This window comes from Panthera tigris, chromosome D4 (assembly GCF_018350195.1).
Source record: "Panthera tigris isolate Pti1 chromosome D4, P.tigris_Pti1_mat1.1, whole genome shotgun sequence".
Lineage (NCBI taxonomy): Eukaryota > Metazoa > Chordata > Mammalia > Carnivora > Felidae > Panthera > Panthera tigris.
Genome location: NC_056672.1, coordinates 59,063,023 through 59,088,589, shown reverse-complemented (window position 1 = coordinate 59,088,589; position 25,567 = coordinate 59,063,023). Strand labels below are relative to the sequence as shown.

General features: G+C 49.2%; 2 protein-coding genes across 3 annotated transcripts in view; one reads left to right on the top strand and one right to left on the bottom strand.

The window, feature by feature from the left end:
- Positions 1-3,624, bottom strand: part of ALDH1B1 (aldehyde dehydrogenase 1 family member B1) — a 239,256-nt gene extending 235,632 nt beyond the window's left edge. The window contains exon 1 of the mRNA XM_042964604.1: positions 3,315-3,624. The gene's annotated coding sequence lies outside the window, so the exon portion shown is untranslated. The remainder of the gene's footprint in view (positions 1-3,314) is intronic.
- A 642-nt stretch (positions 3,625-4,266) lies between these two features.
- The window catches only part of SHB (SH2 domain containing adaptor protein B), a 135,968-nt gene continuing 114,667 nt past the window's right edge, over positions 4,267-25,567 (top strand). The window contains exon 1 of one of the 2 annotated variants that reach the window (XM_007089333.2): positions 4,267-5,574. In XM_007089333.2, coding sequence (XP_007089395.2) covers positions 4,861-5,574 — 714 coding nt within the window. In that variant the 5' untranslated portion in view covers positions 4,267-4,860. The remainder of the gene's footprint in view (positions 5,575-25,567) is intronic. The other variant, XM_042963968.1, reaches the window with a different exon arrangement.

Genomic DNA, 25,567 nt, shown 5'->3' with positions numbered 1-25,567 from the left:
GCTCAATGTGTGGTAATGGTCAAAACACAGCCTTTAATCTAGATATAGAGGATTATCTTTCGACCCATAATGAGATTCCTAAGATTAGTTGTACTCGAGGTGGAGAGAATAGAGCTGGCTCAGTGACACAAGGACAGGCTTGCATTCCAGCATGACTGGGACTTTTGTGGAAGGGGGCTACCTGGATGCCACAACCTTCTTGGAACCCCCTTCAGATGCTGGGAAGTCAGGCATAAATCTCATTCTGTTTCCTCTGCTTTAGAGACATAGCATAGGAACAGAACACCAGAACACACTTGCTTCAAAAACTTTCAAAAAAAAGTCTGATATGCTCCCACCTCCAGATCAAAGTTAATAGCCACTAGCACCGGGTCCACGGCAGAGATGTCAAGCTTTAGCTCTCTGCCTTTCTACCCTTCGTGATCGCCCACTCACATTTACTTGTTCACCTGAACAAATATTCATCATGTGCCTACTAGGTGTCAGGCAGTGTCCTAGACACTGGAGATATGCAGTGAACAAAAGCAAAGATCCCTTTCCCATTGTGGGGCAAGACAAGGAATAACAGACAAACAAAAAATAAGTAAAATATGCTGTGCATGAGATAGAGTTGAGTGATACTCAGAAAAACAAACCAGGGAAGGATAGGAAGTGTTGAGTGGGGAAACAATTCTAGAAATGGTACCCAGGGGTGGCCTCACTGAGTGTGTGATGTTTAAATACAGACCTGAAGGGAAGGAAGGATGACCCATGGGGACAGCTGGGAGAAAGCATTCTAGGCAGAGGAGATATAGTAGGAAGGTTCCAAGGTGAGAATGTTCAACAAACACCAGGAAGAGGCAGCCTGATTGGAGCAGGAGAAAGGACAGTACAAAAAAGAAGTCAGGAATTTGAGGGGACTAGGTCATGTAAGGCCTTATGGGCTACTATAAGAATTTTGGCATTTACTTTTAGGGACATGGGGATTTAATGAGAGATTTGAGCAGAGGAGGGACATAATCAGATTCAGTTTTAATAGGATCACTGGCTGCTGTGTTGAGACAGAAGCAGGGAAATGGGTAACAGATGCCTCTGATGATCCAGGCAAGAGATGGAGTGTTGGACTGGGGTGGAAGCAGTGGAGTTGGTGAGAAGTGGTAGGATTCTGAATACTCCTTCCTGAAGGGTTGGATGGAGCAGGAATGAAAGAAGGTGTCTAGGAGGACTGAAGGTTTTGCCTCAGGTCTTCTCAGAGCACTATTGGCTCCCAAATTTATGCTTCCAGGCCAGACTCCTGCCCTGGGGCCTGGCTCACAGCAGGAGACTGACATTAACATTTGTTGGCCCAAACTGAAAGAAGTAGATGAGTCTGTTGGGTTGGTGGCATCATTTTTTCCAGGCCTCTATCAATAACATAGCTACCTCCAAATACTGAAAGAAGGATGAAAAGAGCTGCCATGTCCCCAGCTTGGTCTGAAGTGAGAAATAGAGACAGGGCAGAAACAGACACAGGATCATACTCAACCCTTCCATTAAGAAAATCAGAGATGAGTGGTGGTGGGGAGGGGAGAGCTAAGAGTAAAAAATGCCAGAATGGGCATAGTGTTGGGTTTGTGATATCAGGAGACTGGGTACAAACCCCAGGTGTGTCTCTGGATTCTATCTCTTCCCTTCAGTCATTTGTTTTCCCTCTGTGAAATGGGGTGGCTGTTTCTCTGAAAGGAAAGTCTGTTTAGCTCTAACCCCCTATAGTGCCCTGAGTCCTTTCCCTGTGAGTTCCTGTCTCCTTAACCATTTGACATACTACTCCTCCAACATAGTCTTTAGGAAACTTTTCTGTTTCCTTTCAGAATGATTATTTCTGACTCTGCCCTTTAAGTTGTGTCTACACTAGTTCCCAAAGGAAAACACCCATGTGTTTTTGACTACTTGAGGTAAATACTACCTTCGTCCAGTTACCCCATCTGTAAACTGGGAATAACACCAACTCGCAGGGCTGATGAGTAGGGTTAATTATATACAGAATGTGTTGGGGTTGAGCAGATACACAAGTGCTCTGGAAGTTTTTGGCATAATACTATAGCATTACAATAATTTTTGGCTTGCAAATTATACCCCAGCAGAGGCATCACATGGAAAAGTGGGTCTAACCCCATGGTCCGCTGAAAGTGAAATGGAAAAAATAAGTTGTGAAATATAACTTTTCTTCCTAAACCTAAACCTAAAGGCAGAGATAATTTTTCCATGTGCAACCCACATGCAGGCAACAAGTTTCCAGATCCTGAAGAAGACTTTCTTGTCCTGAGTGGCCTGGCCTGTTGCCAGGACCTGGCCGCTCCTCTTTTCTGAGACTACAAACCATTTAAATGAGAGGGGAGGGAGCCAGAGAGGATTTGTGGTTGGTTGAAAGGAGGGGCTTACAATGAAGATGTCCTTGCCTTTTGGGTTTTCTATTTGGGCCTCTCTTGCTTACAGAATAATTAAGTGTTTACACAGCAGATAAAGCAGAGGAGTGATTTAAAGGATAATTTGAGATACTTCAGTTTAGGGTTACCCGAAATAAACACTTTGGCCCAAGTCAATTTCTGGGTCTTCCAATATCCCCTAGACACATTTCTCTCCCTCTCTCCCTCTCTCCCCACCCCCCCCCACACACATACACACACACACACACACACACACACGCACACACAGATTATTTCCTGAGAAATGTTAAGTAGGTACATCTCAGGCAAAGAAGGGGCTGCGTAGATGGGGTTTGTGGCTGTGGGAGTTATAATGGTGGGTTTAAAAAAATTAACTGGCTCATAGAGGATGACAGTCCTGTCTGACCAAAGAGGGAAAGAGCAAATGGCTTCATCCTGAAGGGACAATCTGCAGTCAATTCCATTACATCACTGTGTGCGGCTGAGTGGCCAGAGCACAGCCTTCAGAGTAAGATCCAAGTTGGAGTCCTGGTTCTGCCACTTCCCCACTGTGGCCTCAGGCAGCAAAGAGGCGACAGCTCTCAGACTGTGAATGGGACCTCCACATCCAGCATGGCCAGGGAGCCAGGGCTGTGTCCTGACCAAAAGAGCCTCTGGCCTTCCACCTGCCCTAACAGGTCCCACTTTTCCTACAGGATACGAAAAAAGAATAGACTCCCCCCAAAGCCCATCTATTCGAACATAGGTAGCAAGTGGAGACGATTAATGATTAGGGCCACTGTCCTAATAAGTCAGCCTTCTGAGGGAATTCCTCTGACTTGGGGGTCTCAGTCCTCACACCTCAGGGTTAATAATACCCTGGGGTTTGGCGGTCAAACTCAAAGGAGCACCGGCTCTCGTGGCAGTTACCTCGTTTCCAGGCAGCTCCTCTGGTGCCTCTCAGGAGAAACTTCACTGGGCAAGCGGGCCCCCTCCCTCGGCCTCAGTTTCCTCAGTTTTGGTCAATAATCAAAGGACGATCTTAAGTTGCGAAGGAGAGACTAGTGGAGATGACATCATTTCGGCGCCACCAGACCGGGAAGTGGCAGCCAGGCCCACCTGGGTGGCCCTCCTTTGGTCCTCGGGTTGGCAGTGCACGGGGTTAAAGCCCCGACTTCCTCAGGGGTGAAAAGGGAAGCCAACGTCCGGCCTCCCCTCGGCCTGGCGCCGCGAAGGGTGCCGGGCCCCGGCTGCATCAGTCATCCCGACTGCTAACACGCTCGTTAGCATAGAGACTCCTCCGAAGATCTGGCACGCGGAGGCTGACCTGAGTCTCTGTCCCTTCAAGAAGGGGATTAGGCACCCTGTCCCCGAGGGGTCCCAGGCCGCACTTCCCTCGCGCGGATCATGCTGTACACTAGAAATGTCCGGGGATAATTAGCCCCCCGTGTCCCCCCTCCAACAGTGGGGGTCCCTGAGGTGCACGGCGCGCGGGCACCCGGAGATGCGCACCAGTCTGGCCTCTGAGCGCGGTGGGCTCCTACTGGCAACCTCACGCCGCAGGCGGCGGCGGGCCGCGAACGAGGCGGAGCCGGCAGCGCCGCGGGACCCCAGTGCCCTCAGGCGCCACCCCAGGGCTGGCGCCGAGGCGGCCGCGGGTGGCGGCGCGTGCTGAGGTGGAGAGTTGCGCCTGCTGAAGACCAGGGCACGAGGAGGGCGGGGCTTGGGCCCGCGGTCTGGCGGCCAGGCTCGCGGGGGTGGGCGGGGCGGAGCCTGCGGGGGCGGGCTGGGGGGCGGGGCGCGCGCAGGCCCGGGGAGGGCGGGGCCGCGGCGCGGGGCGGGCTCTGGCGGCCGGGGTGTCACACACGCGGCGGTTCGGGAGGCGGCGGCGGCAGCAGCGGCAGGCGCCGCCGGGACGGGCACGGGCGCACGGCTCGGGCGGGCGCTGGCTGCCTTCCTCCGTCGCTCGTTCGCTCTCCCTCCTGCTTGCTCTCCGGCTGGGGGCCGGGCTGCCCCCAGCGCTCTTGGGAAGGAAGAAGGGGGGGGGCTGAGGACGCCGACAAGTTCCCGTAGCAGCCGCAGATTCCGGCCCAGGCGAAGGCTGCGGTTCCGACGGGGCAGGAGCGCGCTCCGCCGCGGAGCGCACGGCCAGAGTGTACCAGACGGGGGGCGCCCGGGCCTTTCGCTCTCCTTGGGGCCGCGGGCCGGGATCCCATGAGACGCGCCCGTGAGGGGCGACAGATCCGAAGCCGGGGAGGCGCGCGGCAGAGGCGGAGGGCGGTGCTGCAGCTGCTGGAGGCCAGGATCCGCCGGCAGGAGGCGGCGGAGAGAACTTGAACTTGGCGTCGGGAGCGGGCGCCCCGGACGCCCCCCGCCGGGGCCGGGGCGCCGAGGGACCTGGGCCGCAGCGCTGCTCTCCGAATGGCCGCGGCGGCGGACCGGGCTCCCGCGCCGCGGCCCTAGGCGGCCTCTCGCCATGGCCAAGTGGCTGAACAAGTACTTCAGCTTGGGCAACAGCAAGACCAAGAGCCCCCCGCAGCCGCCGAGGCCGGACTACCGCGAGCAGCGGCGCCGGGGCGAGCGGCCCTCGCAGCCCCCCCAGGCCGTGCCGCCAGCCCCCGCGGGCGCCTCGGCGTCCTGCGGTCCGGCCGCCGCCTCCTGCTTCTCGACCTCGTCGGGATCGCTGCCCGACGACAGCGGCAGCACGAGCGACCTCATCCGCGCCTACCGCGCACAGAAGGAGCGCGACTTTGAGGACCCGTACAACGGGCCTGGCTCTTCGCTGCGCAAACTGCGCGCCATGTGCCGCCTGGACTACTGCGGCGGCGGCGGGGAGCCGGGCGGGGGCCAGCGCGCCTTCTCAGCCTCGTCCGCGTCGGGCGCCGCAGGCTGCTGCTGTGCCTCCTCCGGCGCAGGCGCCGCCGCGTCCTCGTCTTCGTCCTCCGGCTCCCCGCACCTCTACCGCAGCAGCAGCGAGCGGCGGCCCGCCACCCCGGCCGAGGTGCGCTACATCTCCCCGAAGCACCGCCTCATCAAGGTGGAGAGCGCCGCGGGCGGTGCCGGAGACCTCCCGGGAGGTGCCTGCTCTGGCGGCCGCACCTGGAGTCCGACGGCCTGCGGTGGCAAGAAACTGCTCAACAAGTGTGCCGCCTCGGCCGCGGAGGAGAGCGGGGCCGGTAAAAAGGACAAGGTAAGGCGTCCCTTGGTCTCACCCCTGGTTCCTGAGACACGGTGCGCGTGGGTAAACTGAGGCAACGCTCTGGTTCCTACATCAGCTTGGGGCTAGGACCCTGAGGTCAGGGATCCCACGCTGCTTCCTAGTTCTGCCCCCTCGCACGCGCTTAATCCTGGATCCTCGGCCTCCTGACACAGTCTCTTTAGCTGCTGTTCCTAGAACGTCCCCTCTCTGGGCCCACAGCCAGGTGCCCCCTTCGGAAGTAGTCTGACGGGAGCATCCTACCAACCTAGACCGAGAAAGACAGCCAGCCCTTCCGTCTCCCGAGGACTGAAGTCTGAAAGTCAGAGCTGGCACGGATTTAGAAGAGCATTTATTCTTCTTTACCCCGTCCCCCCATTCTGTGGATGGGAAACTGAGGTCCAGAGCTGGGAAGGGACTCGCCCGATATTACGCAGCACTCTTGGTGGCAGATCCGGACCGGCTGTCTTTAAACGTGCATCTGTAAATTCCTCTAAAAGCCCTGCCCTGCCCCACCCCTCGCGCCAGGTTGCCAAATCTGAGCGGCCTTTTGTACTGGAGCTGCACCGGGAACCCCCACGCGTGCTTTTCCGGTTGAAATGTGCTGCCTGCAGGATCTCTCCACTTCGACCAGTCAGTTGCTCCCGCCGTGCACAGAAGGGGGTCCGGTCAGTCAATCCATCCGGCTGGAAGGAGACTCACCCCTCCACTCCTCACCTCTTCCTTATCCCACCCCACCCCCTACTGTACCGGGAATGTAGGGGATGAGTTTATGACAACCCCCCCCACACACACACATATTAGGCCATTTTGATCCCTCTCTTTGAAGCAAACCAGTTACAGCCAAACTGGGCCCCCACTCCTCCTTCACACTCCTGTGACACCCTCCCTTCCCCATAAAATAATACTTGTTCTGCCTACTTATGGTGGAAGGCAGTGTTTTGATTATATCTGAGGCCCAGTGCCCTGCGATGTCTGTCAGGCTGACGTCCCTCTTGTTCTCCTCATCACCCCCACATTTTCCCAAAGGTAAACTTTTGCCCAGGCGTGGGCTGGGGAAGACTGATAGAGAGTCTGAGTTCCTTTTAGGACTGGATGTCCAGACAGAAGGGAGACAGGCTCCTACCTGCCAGCTGGTGCTAGGAAAGGGATCTTTTTGTTTTTCAAGCAGGAGGACTAAAGGGATCCCCCTCTTTTAATTTCTCTGCTTGGCTTCTCTATGAGGCCCCAGGTCCTGAGAGTCTCCCCTCTCATCTGGGTCTGCTAAAGGGTGGGCAGTCAGTGGAGGATCCCACCTACCTCTGGGACCAGTTAGGGGGCACACTTCTGAAGCATGAACTCTGGGCTTCCTACAAGAAGCTGGGAGCCAGGTGGTTCCCCCAGGTGCTGCCTTGGAGGAGGGGGAGGTTTCTCTGGGAGCCTCCAGGATCAAAGGCTTACGGCTGATCTGTGAGGGAAACACCAAAGAGGCTCTCTGCTGCCTCATGCATGGCTCAGGCTTGGCTAGGTGCTGGCTTGGGAGACTCTGAAGTTCCCGGGTATTATGGTTGGTTTGAGCAAGGCCCCACCAGTGAAGGTAGAGAGATTCCCAGTTAATGGTGCTGACCTTCTGTGTCCCCTGTGTTATTCCATGACCACCTCCCAGGCGGGCAAATCCTTCTCTCTCACTGCTTGTGGTTCTGCTGCTTGCTAAAGTTTTCTTTAATGGCTTTCAAAACTTTAGTAGGCATTTTTTTTCCTAATTACAATTAAGACTATTTCAAATACTGAGGGAGGGATAATGTGTTTTATAGCTGGAATGTCAAATGTGTTTAAGAGTTGGCTTCGTTCACCATCATGTTATTTTATGGGTCTTTTCTGTGCCCTCCTCTATTGGGTGCTGGAGCAGCCCCCCTTGAATTTTATGGCCCAGGCTGCAGTGCTAATGATGAGTTCTGTGATGGGAGTGCTGTTACAGCAGGGGATGAAGTGGAGGTGGTCAGGGAGGGCCATTGTGGGGGAGGGGCGGTGACGATGGCTGGCTGCCGAGAGCTTGGCACTTTAGGGGATGCCTTTGTGGCTGGTATCGAGAGGTTAGAGTTGTGCAGGACCCCAGAGGGGCATCAGGGCCCAGGTTAGGAAGGACCTTGTAAGCTAAGCACAGTGAGGACCAGTGAAGGGATTTAGCTGCTAAGGGAGGTTAGCAGATTATTTTTTTTTATCTCTCTTCGCTGCATTTCACCTACTAGGTTGTGACTTTGAGACCTTTGATCTTTTAAGAAATTGTTCTGATCCAGAGACAGGAATCACAGCTACCAGATGTTCTTTTTAACCAGGAAGAGGGGAGGCAACCACAGAGGGCCACACTACACAGTGGTTCTCAAACCAGAACTTGCAGTGCTCTCTAAAACACTGATTCATCAAGCCTGCTGTGGGTCCTGAGAATGTGCATTTCTAACAGGTTCCCAGGTGATCTTTGCTGCTGATCCTGGTATCACACTTTTGAGGACCATTGATGTAAAGTGGCTTCTCCTTAACGCTCCCCCTGGGTCTTCTGATTGGAACTGCTTTGGGATGCAGAGACTCTAGATCCCCTCATCTCTGCCCTCTGTGTGGGGCTGTCTCCTCATCTGGGGCCACCACCCATTCCTGGTCAGGCAGTCAGATCGCAGCCTGGTTTTGGCCTTATTTTCAGCCAGACAGCTTTTGGAAGCCCGGGCGTACTATAGATCACCCCTGAACACCTCGGAGCCTTCCTTCTGCCTCTCACACATGGATCCAGGAAAACCCACTTCTGGTACTCCATTTAATCTCAGGCCCAGCTTCCTTCTATCAGTTGTTGGGGATAGGACAAGAACCCATAAGGCTGTTGAATGCCTCCCCACCCCCCACCCTGTCTGCCAGGCCCTATGTTTGTTTTTAACATCAGGCTTCAGTTGGGAGTTACTGTGTTGTGAAGTAGAAGCTGTTGGTCCACAGATCCTCCTTTTCGGTGCCTCCTGTGCCACCTCCCACCACAGGGGTTCCACCTCTTGCCTCCCTCTGTACCAGAGCCTTTCTGTATCACACACTTAGGCGTCGTTTTATTCTCCCAGTGAGTTCTAGAGTGTGTGTGCGCGCACACACACACACACACACCCCAAGCATCCAGTCTTGGGTGTTTTCCCTTTTAGAATCATGTGGAAGAGGGGAAGGAGTGACAGCTACAGAAGACTTGTCAGTAATTTCTAGCATAAGTCTCTGGAGGAGATTGTCATACACTGTCTTCATCATTTGTTTCCCCTGGGTTTGTCTTGGGGAATTTCTTGAGGTCTTTACCTAGGAGGCAGCTTTGAGCTGGATCTAGAGATGGAACTGGGATTTTCTGTGCAGGGGAAGAGGTGACTGCATCCTGCATCACTTCTGTGTCAGTGCTGTGTATACGTGTGTGTGTAAGTTTGCATATGTAAATGTGTGTGAGTATATATGTGTGTACCTGTTCATACAGAATCTCAGCATGGAGTATGTTCCTGAAAACCAAAGCTTTCTTGCAGCGGGCCTCCCTTAGTGAATGGGAGATGATGTCAAGTAGGCGGGAAGCTGAGTTTGGACCCCCGCAGGGAGTCCTTGAAACTGGTGAGCCAGGAAAGGGACAGACTCAGAGCTATGATTGAGCTGTCACAGTGGGGGGTGGGGGTGGGGTGGGAGAGAATGGGATCAGAGTTAAGGGACAGTTATAGTCCAGGTAAGAGGCTGAGAGAACCTGAGCTTCCCGGAAAAGAAAATGAAACTTTAATAGATAGAAATATTATTCCTTCAGGTTGTCTTTATTAAAAACTAACAATGACAAAAGAAGCCAGTAACTTGGTAGATCTCCCTTTGTGCAGCCAAACAGGTCTCATCCCGTTATGTTTTCTGCTGAAGTCTTGTTTCTTTTATCATAATTAAGTAAATGTTTCCACCACAACTGAGAAAGTCAAGATGCATGATGACATCAGTTTCCCAAGTTTTAAATACATGCTAATGTGTACCAACACTTTATATTTTGTCAGCATCCACAGGGTTGAGTTAAATAACACGTTTTCTAAAGAATAATATCATGTCTAACCGTTTGTTTGTTTGTTTTTTGTTTTTAAGATTCAGCAAACAGTTTCTGAATGGCCTGCTAGACAAGGGATATTCAGAGAATAAATGGTGGTCAGCTTTCCAAGAAGGAAGCTTCTCAGTTTGCAGTTGAATACCAGCTTTGCAAAGGTCTAGTCTGGGAGACAAATATAGCTAGAGAGACCTGAGGAATGCCAAGACAGAAGTGTGTGCAAGGGACTGGTAGGGCCTCGAGTTATGGGAAGTCAAAGAGAGCTTTCAGGAGGAGGAGGAGGTGATATTTGAGCTGACTCTGGAAGAATGAGTGGGAATTTCCTAGGCCAGGAACTGCTGAGGAGGGCTGTCCATGAAGAAGGGACAGGACAGCTTGTGCCAGGGTCTGAAGGCTTGGGAAAGAATGGTTTAGAGGCTCAGCAGGGCAGGTATTATGGGGGATTGCAGAGGGGGTTAGAGCCACAAAGGGAAGAGGGTCTTTCATGTGCCTTGCTGGGGAGTTGCAACTTGTTTTTTGGGGCTTTTTCACACGAAATCATTGATGTGTGGCTTGACTGAAGCCAGAGTCAAACATAAGTTGTCAGTTTCCATTTTGGTTAACAAAAGGTAAGAGCCAAAGTTAGTGTCTGTGGTTTGGCTTGGGATATTCTTTTCTTTTTAATTTTTTTTAATGTTTATTTTTTATTTTATTTTTGAGAGAGAGAGATTGAGCATGAGCAGGGGAGTGCAGAGAGAGGGAGACACAGAATCTGAAGCAGGCTCCAGGCTTTGAATTGTCAGCCCAGAGCCTGACGTGGGGCTCAAACTCAAGAACCTGCAAGATCATGACCTGAGCCCAAGTTGGTCGCTTAACCGACTGAGCCACCCACGTGTCCTGAGATACTCTTTTCTTTGAAGTCCTGTCCCTTGAAAGTAGTGTGAGAGAGATGTTGCATATCAAACCCATTTTTCTGCATTGAGTCCCCAGAAGAGAAATCTGTTCTCTAGGCTTTGTGCTGACCACTTAATTGGTCATTTAATCCTCACAATCACACTAGGAGAGGTTTAGATACTGTATCAGTTAGCTATTGCTGCATAACATATAACCCCAAACTCTGTGATTTTAAAAACTAGGGGTTAGAAACTTTTCTTAAAAGGCCAGAGGGTGGGTAATTTTAGGCCTGAAAACAGTTGTGTCTCCATCACAACTGTTCAACTCTGCCCTTAGAGCTGGAAAGCAGCCATAGATGATATATAAATTAAAGGGCATAACTGTGTTTCAATAAAATTTTGTTTACAAAAACAGGCAGCTGACCTATGGTCTGTAGTTTCCAACCCCTCCTTTAAATGATAAGCCTTTATTATTGTCCACAAGCCCACATGTCAACTGAATAGTTTTTCTGGTCTCAGCTGGGCTCATGTAGGCATCTGTGGTCCATTTGGGGTGGATGTGCAACCCTACTGATCCTTGCTGGTCTTTCTTACATGCTTGGGGTAGCTGGTTTAGGATGGTCTTGACTGAGACAGTCAGGCTCTGTTCCATGTGGTCTCTCATCCTCCAGCAGGCCAGCCTTGTTCCTATGATTGTGGCAGGGTTCTAAAAGAGCAGAAGCCCATGAGGTTTCTTGAGGTTGGAAACTGGCACACTGTTCCTTCTACTACATTCAGTTGACCAAAGCAAATTACAATGCCAGCCAGGATTCAAGGAGAGAGGAGGAGGGTCACCTGGGTGGTTCAGTCAGTTAAACGTCCCACTTGGGCTCAAGGTGTGATCTCATGGTTCCTGGTTTTGAGCCCTGTGTCAGGCTCTGTGCTGACAGCTCAGAGCTTGTAGTTGCTCTGGATTCTGTGTCTCCTTTCTGTGCTCCTCTCCTGCTCATGCTCTGTCTTTCTCTGTCTCTCAAAAATAAATAAATGTTAAAAAAAATTTTTTTTAAACAGAGGAGAGAGGAGGATCTGCATAATCTCATGGCAAAGGGCAGGGATACAGGCAGTCCATTAACCGAGGCCTTCAATACTATCCATCTACCACAGGTAGTATTACCCTTATTTTATAGATAAAGAAACCGACGCCTCAAGGTTAATGACTTGCTTAATGTTACACAGCTACCAAGTGACAGAATCAGGATCACATCTGTGCGATCTGAATTCCAAGTTTATATGCTATTTATCAATTTGTTGTACTATTTTCTGTGATTTAAATGGAGATAGTAGGGCTCTGATATTTACTGAAATGTGCGTTGTGTGTCTCCTCCTCCCTTCACTTAATGTTCCTCTTTCTCCCCTCTGCCCTAATTTCCACCCCATTCAGTCTGGGCTTTGGGGGGTCCCCAGAAGAGACCCCAGAGCTGGCTTTTCTCTCTCCCTCCCGCATCTGCCTCCGAGGTCCATAAATGAGATGTTAATGAAGCCCTTGAATTATTTTATAGAGAAATTCTGTGCGCAGAGTTGGTGCTTCTCAAGGGACAGCTGCACAAAACATGTGTCTTGTAACTGTCATGTCTTCTCAAATGAGAAACACCAAGCATTCCCTGCCTCCAAGGATTGGTGACGCTGTATGTGCTGCTTGGGGGTGGGGGTGGGGGGAATAAATAAATACATAAAAATAACCAAAAATCTAATGGTACCTTGAACTTATCAAAAAGGAACCTAAGTTTCCTTAAAGGAGATCAGGTGACCATCCTCTAATCTGACAATCTCGGAACAGGATTGATTTCCCCCGACTTAACCCCCTAAGACTTGACCTCATCCTCTCCCCGCCCCCAAAACATTCTGACCCATAAAATAGACGTTAAAGGGCAAATTTGAAACAGGTGTGGCTTCCTCTGGTCATTTAGCAAAGCTCAACTCGCCTGTGTCAAGCGCTCCCCTGGGCAGTTTATCTTGGGCTGACTTTTAGATCTTGTGCTGAGACAGCCAAGAGGTAGTGGCCTGTGGGAGAAGGGGGAGGTCAGGCTTGGCCCTAAAAAATAAATTGGGATGTATAACTTTGAAGCAGAGAGCTGGGATGCTGGCTGGCCGATGGCAGCACCTGTTGGCATTCTGAGCGGTGGTGGTGGGTTTCCTGCTGGATGGAGACAGGATGCAGTGGTCTCTACCATCCTGACTTCATGACTTCTATTTGGCCTGTGTTGCCATATGCAGGCCACTGTCAGGAGCTGTGTGGATACAGGGATGAACCAGGGGGTATGTGGTGCCTACCCATAAGGAGTTTATTGGTGAGGACACAGGAACCAGGTGAGAATACAGATTTATGTGGCGGAATTTATCAATAAAGTGGTATGGGTGAGCTGAGAGCCATTCTGGCACAGAGGCTATTCTGGGCAGAACCTTGATTCCTTGGAGGTGAAGGTAGCACCTTCTGAGAAGAAGAAGCACCTTCTGAGGTAGGTGCTACTGTCCTTCCCATTTTACATATGAGAAAACTGAGGGACAGAGCTGTTAAATAACTTGTCTGAGGTCCTACCACCAGTAAGTGGCAGAGATGAGATTTGAAACTGGATCCAGAGTCTTTGTCTTTGGCCACTGTGCCATACCCCCTCAGGCTGCGCAGTCTCATGCCTGAATTTCCTCTGCCTTATTTGTGGCTAGACTTTATAAAAAGCCCCTCTGTTAGCCTTGTAGGAGCAATTGATTCCTACATCTATGTAAGTATTCCATAACTTAAGAGCACTTGCATACCTGTAGTTAATTTGCTTTGTAGAGTCAGTCTGTAAGGAAAATGCTATAACCCCCATTTTACAGATGGAGAAACTGAGGCTCTGGGGAGGTGTGGAGGTACTTCACAGCAGGTACTGGCTTGAGTCAGTGGCCAGGCTATGGACCTTCTGTTCTGAGCCCAGTGCCCTTTGTGCTGTGGGTGTGGAAGTGGTTTGGCCAAAGCTCCAGTCCACAGGAAGGGTGACAGCCTGATTGATTTCCGGTTCTTTCCATGTTTTGATTCTGAAATACTTTACTGAGACCATTAAGGAGCATCGACAGAGGACCTTGCTTCCACAATGGAATTTTCCTTCTCTTCCTGTTTGGTATTTTCCAGTAATATTTCTATTAATGTTTCACTTTCAGAGGCACTAGCTTCCTGAGAGTTTTTCGCTTTCTCAATTGCTGAGCCAGGAAGAATTGAATTTTCCTCTAAGTCATTCAGTTCCTTTCCATTTTCTCCAAGGGGAGCGCTCTCTGGATTTCCCATTATGCTGTAGAGGAAGGATCTTGGAGGTGGGTCCAAGGGATGGAGAGAGAATTAGTCAAGGCCTTGGGGAATGACTCACACCCTGTGTTTTCCAAGCAGGACTTAAGAGTAATGGTCAAAAAGGGGCTCCCCAAGGTCCACAAGGGGAGAAGTAACTTGACAGGTGGGTGGGGGGAAGTGGATATCACTGGCCCACTGCTGGGCCTTCACTTACAGGCTGGACCTCCAGTCCTCAGCTGGACCATGAGAGCTTATATCAAGACTTTTCTCCCCATTCATTCATTCAACAGATATTGTTGACCACTGCTTATGTGCTGGGGATTGTTCTATTGAGGTACTGGGGATAAAGCGGTGAACAATACAGATAAAAATGTGTGCTCCCTGGGGTACCTGTCTGGCTCAGTCAGTAGAGCACGTCTCTTGATCCAGGATTGTAAGTTTGAGCTCTACATTGTGCAAAGCGTTTACTGGAAAATGAATGAATGAATGAATGAATGAATAATAAAATCTAAAAAAAAAGTTTGTGTTCCCCTGAGTTTGCTCCCTCATGAGAGGAGTCAAGCAAATACAGTGTGTTGGGTGGAGAGTGTGAAAGGTAAAGCAGGTTAAAGAGGCTAGGGTGGGCCAGAGTTTGAGATATGGTGCAGTTTTAGATGAGTTCTCAGCTGTGCTGAGGATGTGAAGGCAGGATTCCCATGGTTTCAAGGGCAGGGCATTCCGCACAGAAAGAGCAGTCAGGGCAGGAGCCCAAGTCAGGAGCAGGACCGGGGGGCATTCAGGGAAATGAGCATGACTGGGTGGGAGAGGTGGGCTGGGGAGGTGGGGAAAAGTGGGCCAGGGAGACTGAGTATGGTGTGCCTTGGGGGCACTGGAAAGGTCTCTCAGTTTAAGTCTGAATGAGACCGTGAGACAGGGAGTGGAGGGTTCTGAGCAGAGGAATGATGGGCTCTGACTTGGGTTTTGAGAGGATCACTCTGGCTGCCTAGTGGGGAACAGCCTGGAGCGGGGTGAGCAGGAGGCCAGCTGGGGCACCTGCGAATGTTGGATCAGGGGTGCTAGTGGTGGGTGAGGAGAAGACACCGCGCTCAGGACACATCCATAAGGTAGAGCTGCAGGATTTCCTGACAGATGAATGCCACGTGAGGTATGAGGGGCAGGAGAGTCAAGGGTGACCCTGAAGTTCTGGCCTGAGCAATAGGGAGGATACCAGAGGACAGTCATAGTTAAGCCTTGATGGGCTTGACCCAGCGGCTCAGTCCTGAGGCTTAAAGCAGGACACATTCTGCCTCCCAGGGTTCCTGAGAACCTGGAGGAGGCACGGGTGACCTCCGGTCCATCCCGGCTGGGGAAAAACACCCTATATGGGAGGTGGGTTTGGAGGAAGGTGCAGATGGGACATCTCAGACAGAAGGCATCCTGTCCACAGTGGTTGAGATCAGAAGGGGAGTGCTGCTGGGTGCATACAGGTGTGGCCAGAGCCTGGGACTCGCCTTGGTGTGACTGCCGGTGATGGAGGAAGGTGGCAGGAGTTGTGTGTAAAGGGCCTTACCTGCCACTGGTCTGAAATGGCCCCAATTCTCCAAATTCAAAAGAAGCAACTTGCTGTGTTGCATGCCTGAGCCGGACACTACAGAAGGGCAAAGATGAGTGTCATGGTTATGTCTCCAGGGACAGGGCTGGAGCCTGCCTGCTTTGCTGAGCAGAGCATTTCATTGCTGAGCATTTGTGATTGTTGGGAAAATTCCCCCTTCTATGGGGCCCAGCAGTACGTGGGCCACAGGGAGGAGGCAAACAGAAGTAGGAGGAATGGGGCTTTCCTGGTTTTCTCCAGGCCATGACTAAATTCTGAAAATGAAAGTGACTAGAAAGTTCTTTACAGTGAAGCTTCACTTTTTTTTGGATGTGCACTCCCAGAAAGCCAGACAGCCCCATAATCCGTCTGGTGCATTCCAAAACCACGCATGTGATTTGGAGCCTGCGTGGCATTTGTGGAATGGTGCAGCCTCTACCTGCTCCTCTGTGGGGGCGGTTGTGAGTTGGCAGTGTGCTGAGGCAGTTCCTTAGAACCACAAGCTTGGATTTTTAAATATGTTTCAAGGTTTATATCTGTGAACTTTTTCTCCCCCTTTTAACAAAACTAAGACAAGTTTGGTGTAGAAAATGCAGATAAGCAAAACTAGCAAAACTAACAAATTCTATAATTCAAAGAAATCATCATTAGCATTTCACTATTTTTCAATTAGCCATTTTTTCAACGCATCTATCTATACATTTTTCCCAGCACAAAAATTAAGTAATATTGTACGTATTTATTTTCTTTTTGTTTAGAGACATGGAAAGATGTCTCCATTATCTTAAACATTAAACAACAGTAATTGAATATCTATATCATATTCAGTTAGGCTTTCCATAGTCTTCCCTAATTTAACAGTGCTCTAACGACCATCTTTGTAACAGAATTCTTAGCTTAAGTCTCTGAAGGTTTCCCTGGGACTGAGTCCCAGAAGGAGGATTGTTGGGTAAGAAGGGGAAAATTTTGATATGTGCTTTCAAATTGTATCCTAGAAAGATTTCACACATTTACGCCTGTTTTACTCTAATCCAATTTAGTTTCATTTGTAATTTCTTGGGTTACTGGTGTCCATGTGCTTTGACCATTTATGTTTCTTTTCTAAAAGTGTATACTTATATCTTCTGTCTGTCCTTTCTACGGTAGGGTTTATAGGTTTGTTTTGTTTTGTTTTGTTTTTTGTTTTTTTTTTGAGAGAGAGAGAGGGAGGGCAGAGAGAGAAGGAGATAGAATCCCAAGCAGGCTCTGGTGGTGTCAGCATAGAGCCCAACCCAGGGCTTGGACCCACAAACTGTGAGATCATGACCTGAGTCAAAATCAAGAGTAAGTCGCTTAACCAACTGAGCCACCCAGATGTCCCTGTGGGGTTTAGGTTTATCTTTTTATTGATTTGTAAGAGCTCTTTGTGGATTAAGGATGGCAGCCCCTTACCTGCCATTTGAGTTGCGGAATAGTTTTTATTTACAGATTTATAATTTGTGTTTCAGTTCTGTTTGGTGATTGCTGTTGCTTACACCGAATCGTTTTCTGTTATTAAATAACTCCCAGTGGTCTTCATGATTTCTGGAGTATGCTGCTTAGAAAAGTCTTCCTTACTCCAATGTTAATCTGTATTTTCTTCTAATAGTTTGATTTTTTTTTTAACATTGAAATCTTAATCCATCTGGAGTTTGATTTCAGGGTATGAGGTAGGGTTTTAATTTTGTTTTTCTGAATGACCAGTCTGTGTCGGGGCATCTTCTCGTTTCTTGCTCTGTGATCTGTATTTCTTCAGGTGCCTTTTTAGGCTTAAATATTTTGACTGTCTCGCCGTGACTGAGTTTAGGTCTTATCAGCCTATTATGATAATGATGATTTCGCCTTGTCTTCATAAAAATGACACCTTGTGTCTGCAGGTACCCATGTGCTTATTACACATTCAATTTCTGACACCTGAGGGAAGTAACTGGGTATTAGCGCTTCGTCTTTGGATGCCAGGTGTGACACTGTGGGCGGGATGAAGCCAAGAAAGCCTCAACCCACCTCTGGTGGAGTCGGCATCCCCATCCAGGATCAGGGGACTGGATGTTTGTATATATTTGGGGTGACCACATTCTGTGTTCTGCCCTACCTGTGGGGCCTTATCTGGGTGTGTCTGCTTCAGCTTTCATATGATGACTTGTGGAGAAAGGGATGCAACATTCAGTCATCAGTGCAGCGACCATTTTTTAGATACCTACCATGTTCCAGCACTAAGCTAAGCCCTGTGGATATTCAGAGATGAGTAAGCCCCGTTCTCATCCTCAAAGCCCAGGAGGGGTATTGGAAAGGCCCAGGGCTCTCTCCAATGCAAGACAGAGTTCAGTGCCAGGATAGAGAGACAGGTGTAATGACTGAGTGGGGAGGAGAAGCATTGGAGCCCAAGGTGGGCACAGGCAGTAGTGGAGCTCTCTGTGGGTAAAAGAGCTCAGACTTGGGGCATGGCTAAGACTTGAAGGTGTGGCATATGAAGACTACAGTATTTTGGTCACTTGGCTGTTTTTCACACCCACCAAAGTCCAGCTCAAGTGATACGACTTCACAGAGTTCTCCCCTCATCCCCAACCTTTCCTGTCCTCCTTAGCCCAGGTGTCCTGTGTCTTAATCAGCAAGAGACCCTTTCTGAACCCCTGCTGCATGTTCCTCTTTCTCTGGCTCAGGCTGTGTCAGGATAATCCATCTTGTAGTGTCCGCTGTGAGGTTTGTGACATTAATGAATTGGTGTTGATGGCGCAAATTAAGTCCGGGAGTATTCACCGGGAATAAACCAAGAAAAAAATGCAGATTTTTGAACACTGAAGAACATTTTTATGGTCCTAAGAGGCTGAGGGTATCTACCTAGTTCATTATATTGTGTGTTACATCGCATCACTGAACACTAGACCAGCCCTCATAACACATTAGAATCACCTGGGGAGCATTTTTGAAAATTTTCAGTTCCCCACACTAACTACCATCATGGCTCCCTGGGCATCAGTATTTTGGGAAGCTCCCCAGATATTCTGATGCATGGCCAAGGTTGAAAGCTGCAGTCCTGGACCTTAGTTTAGAATTCCAGGGGAGCCTGGGGATCGCTCAGTCTAACCCTTCGGCATCCATGCCTAAAAACCTCCAGTGATGAAGGGATTCATCACTTCCCAGGCCACATAACTTACCCACTCCTTTGCACAGCTGGGCTTGAAAGGTTTTCGTTTTTTGGGTTGTTTTTTTTTTTTTTTTTTTTTTTTTTTCTGTTCCCTCCAGCTTAGCACAGATTTGTTGAGTACTTGGTGTTACAGGAGCTCTGCTGGCTGACTTATTTCTCTCTGTAGACTCTACTGTTGTAGTTGGACTCCTTGAGGTCAAGTAGAACCAGTCTAACCTTACTTCTTCTACATGATGACCCTCAGATGTGTGAGACCCTCAGATGTGTGATCATATCTTCAAAGGCAGAGGGAAGCTGCAAGTTGTAACAGTTCCCCATAGAGCCAGGTTCCCAGCCAGGACACGCACTGCTAAGGGCAAGTACCTTCCAGTATTACAAGTGTGGAGGGCACTGATGGACCCCAAGTCCAGGACATTCCTGGACAGGAAGTGGCAGGCTAAACCAGGTTCTGAGTGGGTGGCCTGAGGTTAGCGCTGAGGAGTGAACAGTGCCAGTGCATGACCCAATGGGGAGCAAGGTTGGATTATCAGGTGGATTTGGGGGGTCCAAAGCAAAGAGTAGAGGAGCAGTTAGGAGTAGCTTCCAGGGGAGCAGGTGGGATCTTGCCACCCAGGACCTCAGTCCCAAACAGGTAGAAGTAGAGCAGAAATTGCCCAGATGAGAGCGGCATTGTGTAGGAGGCTAGGCATTCTCTGTCCTGGTTCTTCGTCCTTTGTGGGGGGTAGCCAGCAAGGCCACGAACCACAGGTGCCCAGAGCTATTGATTTAAACACTGTGAAACCCTAATGGTGTCCAACCGTGGTGGTGTGAAATGAGTACCAGCTTTGGGGTCAGAAGTCTGGATTCAAGTCCTGGCCCTGATGCTTGAAAGCTTAGTAACTTGGGACAAGTGATTAACTTCCAGGCCTGGAATGCTGCATCTGTCCTAATGTGGGTTTAACAGTAATAGATGGCGTTTCCTGACTGCTCACTCCATGCCTTGCAGCTATGTAACACTTTCCATGTATGATCCTCATGGCAGGTCTTTGATGTGGTCCTATTAGAATCCCCTTTTTTAATGTGAAACATTTTGGAGATGAGGTCCAGGGGCAGTACACAGGTCATTGTGAGGCTTTAATAAAATCATTTGTTTAAATGGCTGTGCACAATGTCTGGCATGTAGGAAGAGCTTTATGAATGTTTTCATATTCTTTTGGCCACAGTCTATCCTAGGCCTCAGCCTGGAACTCTAGGCTTCCTATAGTCACAGTCAAGCCAGTGGAGCTGCCCTGTCTAGCTTGGTAAAGGCATCCTCAAAAAGTAGGCCTGTCCTTATTTTGATGGTCAGTTTGTATTGATCCATGATACCTTGCAGTGGGAGAGTAAAAGTAAAAACTATTCCTGGGTCATCATCCTGTTCCAAGTTCTTTATATAGATTAATTCACTGAAGTCCACAACACTCCCTAGGAGGTAAATTCTATTAAAAGTCCCATTTTACAAATGGGGAAACTGAGGCAAACAGGGCTTTGTTGTTTGTTTTGTTTTTAGTACCTTGTCATAGATGATGCAGCTACTAAGAGCTGCAGATGGGGGGCCCCACGCAGTTAGTCTAGCTTCTGTCTACCCTTAATCTCTGTGCTAATAGCTATAGGGCACATTGACAGAGGTCATAGTTCTATATCACCTGGTGGTCTCAAAACCATGATGCCAAAGTCATTTACAAACCAGAGAGTTGATAAAGCTTCTGGTTTGGACCAGGTACTCTCTATGTGTTCTCAGGATAATGCTGCTGAAGGAGAATTCAGAAGGCTTCATGGAGGAGGTGGCACAGAACTGGGCCTTCTTGGAAAGGGAACATTTGGGTATTTGGACACTGGTGGGTGTGAGGAGGGCATCAGGGGTGGGGGGCACTGTGAGCAGTCTCAAGTGATGGAGGGAGAGGCAGTGAGAAGGTGCAAGGGGAAAGACGCCAGAATGGGAGCTGAGGCCAGGTGTCGGAAGTCCTGAGGGCCAGACCACAGAGTGTGCTCTTTATTCTATAATGGGAAGTGGTAGAGCCAGGGGGTAACAAGGTCAGATCTGTGCTTTAGGAAAACCAGTCTGTGTGCCGCTTAAGAGGACTGGTTAGAGAGGGTGGGAAGGGGGAGACCTAAGCGGAGCTAAGAGGTGGGGACCCCAGTTAGGAGACCTCAGATGCCTCAGGCAGAGGGAGAAGGGCCTAACCCCAGTCTGGATCCTCAGGCTGCAAAATACCGTGACTGACTACTCAGGCAGCTTGTGATGACACCGGTCAATGGAGGAAAATTGAGCACTTGTCAAGCACAGGTTTGCCTGGATCACCTCATCAGTAGCCGAGATGCCTTGTGTGTGAGAGTTTGTGAGTTACCCGGTCCACCGGGGCCTTTGTCCGCGTTCTGTCCGTCAGACACATCTTGTGCCAGGGATTCCTCCTGGGCCTGGGCTGGGAATGGAGGTACATCTCCACGTGTGGTCCTGCCGGTGGGAGAGTCGGACCAGAGGTCTTGTGTGAGTCCAACGGCACCTCAGCTGGTTGTTGCTGCAGAAACGCAGAGCAGGCAAGGGCAGAGCCACCACACGGGCAGCCTATCCCTGAGGGAAGCTGTGCAGGTGGTGGAGATGGGGGAGGGGGCAGTGTTTGTTCTTGGGGGCCGCAGAGCTAGTCCCCCGGTCTTGGACCGAGGCTCACTCTGCCATCGGATGGCGGCACCTCACAGAGTTGGACGTTGGGGCTATCCATAGAAGGTAGAAGGAAGTCATGGTAAAGCTGTGAGTGGTGTAGCTGGAGCCTTCAGAAGAAGGGAATGCACAAGGGAGAGGAGAACGCTGGGGCTCTGTCCAGTGCCAGGATGCTGACCTTTAGAGGACGTCCTCTGCAGGGAGAAGCTCTTTGAGAAGCAGTGAGCGCTCAGGAGCCATCAGGTCCCCAGAGGGGAAGAAACATTAGCCTTGATGAAGATGTTTGCTGGGCTCCATCCAAGGATCCCCTGAGGATCACCAACCAATTCCTTCCGCATTCAGTACTGGATCAGAGAGGCCCCTCTGGCCAGCAGAACATTCTTTCTGAGCCCAGAAGAGATACTTTGTAAATAAATATCCAGGAATAATGTGCCATCAGTCCAGCTCAGGGGGCTCCTGCTGCATGCATGGGGCACACATTCGGGGAATTCAACTGTCAGTCAACTCCTGCTTGCTGAGCTTCTGTGGGGCTCGGGATCCATCTGAAAGCCATCTGTGGTGTGACTGCCAAGTGACAAGATGGTGGGAATTGGTGTCATCACTTCCTAGTCCCCCACAGGATGGCTGAGAACATTGTTGAGGCTCAGATCACACACACACACACACACACACACACACACACACACACAGGCCTTGGGCCTGAATGTTGTCAAAGTGCAGACACCAAACCCAAACTTGCTACTGGGGTCTTGCCTTCCTTCCCCTTGTCCCACCCCATCCTGATTTTTGTCTGCACTCTTGTTCTGATTCTTTATCACCCACACACTAGGACAGAAGTGGGCCTCATCTTGAAAAAGCTGAGGAACTTATCTCTATCCTTTATTTTGAGAAGGCCTTAAAGATTATTAGACATGAAGCCTCCAGAGGAAGCAGAAATTGCTGAATGTGACAGCTCGCAGAGGGATGCTGATTAAGCAGCTTGGAAGTAAGAAGCTGTAGTCAATGGATAGGGGTGAGGGCTCATTCTTGATTTTTTTTTTTTTTTTTTTTTTTTTTTGGTACGATTCAATTCCTCTCTTCTTAAATTAGAAATGCCCTTTTTACACCTGTCTGATCCTTTGGGGAATGGTAATCCCAGAAAATCTCGTAACCCTTTGCTCTTGATGGTTTCTTCTGGTTTTACCTATTTCTCCACAACCTCATAAGCACTTCACAGTATTGGATTCTGTCAAGTTCAATGGCTCAAGGTTTTGTTTGCACTCAAACATTCCTTACTCTGAGAGTAAATTTCAGTTTTACACTTACAATTCAGAGTCATTTTATTTTGGACATTTCTGATGGCCACCTTATAGTTATGGATGGGAAAGGGACTTTAGATCTGTAAAGGGTACTGAAACAAAACAAGAAGTTTATATGTTCTTATCTTCCCCCAAACTTTTTGTTTAAAAAATTCAAAAAGGGAAATCAGGGCTTCCCTTGAAGGAAGAAGCCAGGCTTACTTAGATCTGTGTATTTGAATTTCAAAGGCTTGTTTGAATGTGAAAACTAAGGACATCTTGCCTTCACAGTCTAAAAATCAGAGACTACTGAGTTAGATTATCATTATAAAGTTTATTCCTATAGTCATTAGGGGCATGACCTGTTCTACTCTTTAGTTCTTTAGTGGTAAACGAGAATTGTCCCCATTGCTGCATTGGTCCATGACTGGATGGTCAAAACATTGACAAACATTCACAAGTGGATCCAAAATCATAGGGTATGTCTTGGGGATTTGTACCAAGCCGTGTGTGTTGCAGATTCATGCATTGATTTTAGAATAGCCACATAGTACCTGTTCAAACGCTGGCCTAGGGGCCTGTGAGAGAAGCAGTATAGGACAGTGAAGGAGCACTGCTCAGGCTTAGTCTGGATTCGGAATTGAGGGTCTGTGATTTTGGGCAAGTTGCTTGACCTCTCTGAGCCTGTCTTCCCAACTTTAAAATGAGAGTGCTCATCCCTATCATGAGGTCAGCCGTTGAGGCTGCTGTGAAAAGACTTAATAAATTAAAGTTACCCTAGAAGTGTTGTACACTTGGTTCCAGGTCAGAAAGAGTAACAGCAGACAGTGAGGGAACAAGACAGAGAAGCTGAAAAGTTGCTGCTCCATGACCTAGTGTGTGCCCTGATAGGAATTTATCCTGAGGATAGAGTGAAGAGAGTCACAGTGACTTAGTTACCAGTAACCGACAGCAATTGGGAAAATGAAAAACTGGAAATCCCCTAAATACCCAAGCATGAGAAATGTCTAGCATGTGCCACATGCTGGGGGAGAGGGCCACAGCCAGCCAAAGTGGAGTTGAGTGACTCAACTGCAGAATAGTCAAGAGGGGAAGGGGTTAGATATAAAAAGCTAAATATTTGTATTCTCCCCCCTACCCCATTCCTACATACCTATGTAGGAAAAAAGCTGTAAGTAAATAGATCCAAATGTGAACAATGGTTGTCACTGGAAGATTGGGTATTTTTTCAGATTTTAAAAACAAACATTATTTAATGGCAGAGATACTTTTTTTTGTTTGTTTTTTGTTTTTTTTTTTTTTACAAGCTAATGATATCTCAAGTGCAGAGGAGAATGAGAAGGTAAGCCAATGCAGGCTCTCTGCCTCTCAGCCCTGCCATCTGAATGAGTTGTTGAACTTCAAAGCCAGGGCTGAGAGTGTCTCATTGTGTTGGAATGTGGGCAATGAGGATCACAGGAAGTGGTGACAAGCCCTTTGTTATATAAGCTCACCAGGCTTGCTCGGTGCCAGCTCTGGCCCTTGGTGCTCCATCAGGGGCATCATCTGTCTGTGTCCGTGGTCACAGCCTGAGCCTGGGCAGGGACCTATATTATCGGAACTGTGCTGCCAGGCACAGGAAGCCACAACTGCACACCCTCTCTCCTTTAACTGCCACTGGTGCATTGGGCTGTTATTCCACGAAAGGAGAAAGGCCATTGTGGAGGGATTTACTGGCTTTATTCCCGACCTGGAAAGGTATGGGGATTTTCCCTTACCCCTTTGGAAGGAATATATCCTGGCTGCCTCTAAAAGCCCAAACAACCTGCTTTTCATCTGCTTCTGTTTCTCTGTTCCTATTTGTGTGTGCTGTGTTTACAGCTGTGGTCGGCTGAAGGAGTTAGCTGGGAGAGGGGACTGTTCCCTTGGGCTGGGAATGTTGCTGCTCCAAAGGCAGATTGCAGTTTTTCCCCTCTGTTAACTTCCCTGTAGGAGGCAGGCAGAAGCGGGCCTTGCACATGACAGGTGCCCAGTGAAGCCTTGCAGTATTGAGGAGTTTCCTGTATGGAAGGGTGTCTGTGTGTATGTGCTTGTGGGTAAGAATCGTAGAATATTGCAACGAGAAAATATCTTGCTCTCATGCCTGAGATTATGAGCTGCTTTTTTTTTTAAGATTTTATTTTTTATTTTTTAAGTAATCTCTACACCCTACGTGAGGCTCGAATTTACAACCCCGAGATCAAGAGTCGCATGTTCTACAAACTGGAGCCTGCCAGTCGTCCCAAGCTGCTTTTTATTGAACACCCATTGTATGCTGTACTCTGTTGGGTGCTTTAGGTACATCAAATCACTAATCCTCCCAGGAGCTCTATAAGGAGGATATTATCCACTTTTCACATAAAGAAACAGATTTAGGTCAGGGGGACATGGCCAAGGCCTATCTTCCTTGTTTTTGTTGACATTCCCATCTTATTGGATACCAGGGACTCCATTCCTGGAGAACATGTACTCATTTTTTTTTTTTTTTTAATGTTTATTTATTTTCGAGAGACAGCATGCAAGCAGGGGAGAGGCAGGGGCAGGTGAGGGACCGAGGATCCAAAGCAGGCTCTGTGCTGACAGCAGACAACCTGATGAGAGACTCAAACTCAGAAACCATGAGATCACGACCTGAGCTGAAGTTGGACGCTTAACCGACTGAGCCCATGGCTGGGTGACTTTTGACAAGTCCTAGCCCCTCTCTGGGCCACAGTGTCTCCATGTATAAAATAACCAGCTGTTCTTCTCTATCACAAGGCCCTGTCGTTTTCAAAAAAAACTTTCCGGGACAGCCATCCCCCCTGTAGGTTCCTGTGGAATGTGGTTGGTCTTGTAAGAAGTAGTCACAAGCAACTGAGGCTTTTTTACTGTCAGGCTCAGGCCCAAACATCAGATGACTGTTGTCCCCAATTAATAAGACACAAGGAATAAAGTTGCGTAACTTTATAATGAAACCTCATTTCTCACTGCGGTTTTAATTCATCCAGCGTCTAAGGCACGCGTCCTGCCCCTGGCAAGCTCGCATGTTTCATTCCTTGGCGCAAACACCCACCTTTTC